Source organism: Salvelinus namaycush, chromosome 17 (assembly GCF_016432855.1).
Source record: "Salvelinus namaycush isolate Seneca chromosome 17, SaNama_1.0, whole genome shotgun sequence".
NCBI classification, from domain to species: domain Eukaryota; kingdom Metazoa; phylum Chordata; class Actinopteri; order Salmoniformes; family Salmonidae; genus Salvelinus; species Salvelinus namaycush.
The window spans coordinates 15,150,484-15,153,784 of record NC_052323.1 but is presented as its reverse complement, the minus strand read 5'-3'; the positions used below and the strand labels follow the sequence as shown (position 1 = coordinate 15,153,784).

Genomic DNA, 3,301 nt, shown 5'->3' with positions numbered 1-3,301 from the left:
AATCTATCCCTTTCCTTCTACAACTCCAACCCCAAACAGAGCACTGTCCAACTCAATTCGGTAGACGAAGCCGTGCTGTGATTGGTCGGGAGCAACGCATTGTTTCGCTGTCAATCCAAATCACATGACCCGGGAACTAATAACAGCTGAGGTTGGCGGACAAGTTTGCAGAGTTCTGTTTCAGAGCGAACTGATGAGCACTGAGAAATTGGAAGCACCTGACAAACTAACATTGCCTGAGCTTCTTTTGACAACTTTTTCCCCCTCACATGAGACTGGTCAGTACTATTTCTATCTCTCTTGTCTTTGATGGTATTTTGTTCAACTTTATCCACGCCTGAGAGTGAACATTTCAAAGCCGTTCGAATGTATAACATGATGGAAACCGAGATCAAGAGCCCACTCCCGCAGTCCAATTCGGGCTCAGCAGCGGGCAACAAGAATAACAGTGCCAACGACCAGGACCGGGTGAAGCGGCCTATGAATGCTTTCATGGTGTGGTCCCGTGGACAGCGGAGAAAGATGGCACAAGAGAACCCTAAAATGCACAACTCTGAGATTAGCAAGCGACTCGGTGCAGACTGGAAACTTTTGACCGACGCGGAGAAGAGACCCTTCATCGACGAGGCCAAGCGTCTGCGCGCCATGCACATGAAGGAGCATCCGGATTACAAATACCGTCCCCGCAGGAAGACCAAGACCCTGCTCAAGAAAGACAAGTATTCTTTGCCTGGAGGACTTCTGGCGCCAGGTGCCAACGCTGTCAACAACGGCGTCTCGGTGGGACAGCGGATGGACAGTTATGCTCACATGAATGGCTGGACAAACAGTGCGTACTCCCTCATGCAGGACCAGTTGGCCTACCCTCAGCATCACAGCATCAACAGCCCACAGATTCAGCAGATGCACCGGTATGAGATGGCAGGGCTCCAGTACCCCATGATGTCCTCGGCGCAGACCTACATGAACGCAGCATCCACGTACAGCATGTCCCCCGCATACACGCAGCAAACCTCCAGCGCCATGGGCTTGGGTTCCATGGCCTCCGTGTGCAAGACCGAGCCGAGCTCACCACCTCCGGCGATTACTTCTCACTCCCAGAGAGCGTGTTTGGGGGACCTGAGGGATATGATCAGCATGTACCTGCCTCCCGGTGGCGACAGCGCGGATCACGCGTCCCTGCAGACCAGTCGGTTACACAGTGTACATCCGCACTATCAGACCGCGGGGACTGGCGTGAACGGAACGCTACCCCTAACCCACATTTGAAAAAATGACTATAAACTTAAGTACTTCGTATACTTGAACATTTTGATTGCTAAAATAATCGCCGTTAAGTAGTTTAAAAAAAACAATAATACATTTGATTTTTTTTATCTCAATGAGTTGTCCATTTTAAAGCATTTTAAAACTACATATCCTGGCCTGAAACTGAATGTTCAGTCCACCAGAGTAAATTGCATTGCAAATAGGCTTTTATCATGATTTATAAGCAATCAGCTTCTGTAGAAGAATTGGACTTCTATATTTTAATAATGCCATCATATTTTCTCTGAAAAAGGCATTTGGCCTCGTGAAGAGGCGTTGTATTTCAGAAAAGCTGGATTGAGAGTTGGTTCATACGTGTTTACACTTAATTTGTAGAATGTCAGTGTCGGCTGTGTCCAAATCTTTGTAGTCTTTTTCTTCATGACCTAGGTTTTAATGAAATGTAAGACTGCGGGTCGCAAGTGCAAGTTTTTATTTATAGTGTTTTTTTTTTAATGTTATAATGTTCCATTTTTTTGACTTTGTGGTTTTTAGTCAGGTTAACCCATATCATGGGCCAAGAGGAAGTTTTTTTTATTTAAAACTGACGTTTCTACTTATTTTAAGACCATCCTCTATTCTTAAATGATGAATAAATTTGTACGAAACAAGATTACTGAGTCCATGTGTGTTTTGGTGATTGTGTGGGGTATGAGCCACCTGATGAGTACTTGTCGATAGGGGATGTGACGTGAGTTTGATGGGTGAAATCTGTCAGGTATCATAGATGCCGCTTCACAGAATGAAATGAGTGTAACATTGAAAAGTAAAGTGATTTATCTTAGGCGATGGGTCTAACGAAGTGTGACTAATGAGAACTCAAACATGACGGATGAAGACGGTCTTGTATAACTTAAGTTTTCATCACCTCTTCCACCTAAAATAGACCTACTGCAAACACTAATTTTAGTAAATAAAATATACGTTCATTTAGATTTTGTAAAGTGTTGCATAGCCCAATATTGTTTTGAATAATTCTGTTTAATGATCAGCATAATATCTTCCAATTATCGAAATATAGGCTTTTTCCCCCTCCTAACTTTGGTTGCGGTGAACAATTTTCCCCATTACTATTTAGGCTTAACTAAATACACGGGTATCTGACTGGTTACTCACTTATGCAATTTTGTTGGGAATAGCTGGGACATGGAGAAATACGGCAGCACCTAAAATATGTTAATGTCAAAGACAATGGGCCTATAAAAAGTGTAGGTCTAACATTTCATTTCATTGCTGACTTTAAAAGATTTCTTTCTGAAAAGCGAAATTGTTTAAATTACTCATCTGAATTTAACTTGCTGCTTTGCTTGTAGGCCCATTGGGCTGCTTTAACCAATAGCTTAACTTTCGTTTCTTACCAAACCATGACAACTTAGGCTACTCAATATAGTGTATTTCGAAATGGAATGTTTGTCGATTGGGTATATTTACTGTAGTCTGGTTGATTCTATGGAATGTGTTCTCTGAATGGTTCTGCCATAAGTTATGGTGAACTATAAGGCTGCGTTGACTCATAATCTAATCGTTTATAACGCTCCTTTTCACAGTGTGGAGTTCAGCAAAGTCTTTCCAATATTGACTTTGGATCCTTTATACATAGTCATATCAGATGGCAAAGTGAATCTAGGTAGGCCTACCTGTAAATCCACTCCTTTATTGTGCACAGTTTATCGCCAACATGTTCAACGGGGTGAATGAGTGTGAAGACACATTTGATTTTTTATTTATTTGATTTTATTAGGATCCCATTAGCCGACGTAAATAGCGACAGGTAGTCCTCCAGATGTCCAGTCTTACTAAGGTCAGACACAAGCAAAAAGACATCACAGGTAAAATACTTTACAATTTACAAACATTAAAACGGTGTGTGTATGCATCTATCCGTTATACATATACACAAAAAGTAGGTCACACTGCGTTTTGCAGTGAGGTCTTACTTTGTTTTTGAAACCAGGTTTCTGTCCACTTGCGCTATATGAGATGGGAGTTCCAC

At 42.2% G+C, this 3,301-nt stretch overlaps 1 protein-coding gene across 1 annotated transcript; it reads left to right on the top strand.

The window, feature by feature from the left end:
* The first annotated feature begins 366 nt into the window (after positions 1-366).
* On the top strand, positions 367-1,269 carry LOC120062021 (transcription factor Sox-3). The gene has a single exon (XM_039011823.1). It carries the CDS (start codon positions 367-369, stop codon positions 1,267-1,269), a length of 903 nt encoding a protein of 300 aa, XP_038867751.1.
* The last annotated feature ends 2,032 nt before the right edge of the window (positions 1,270-3,301 follow it).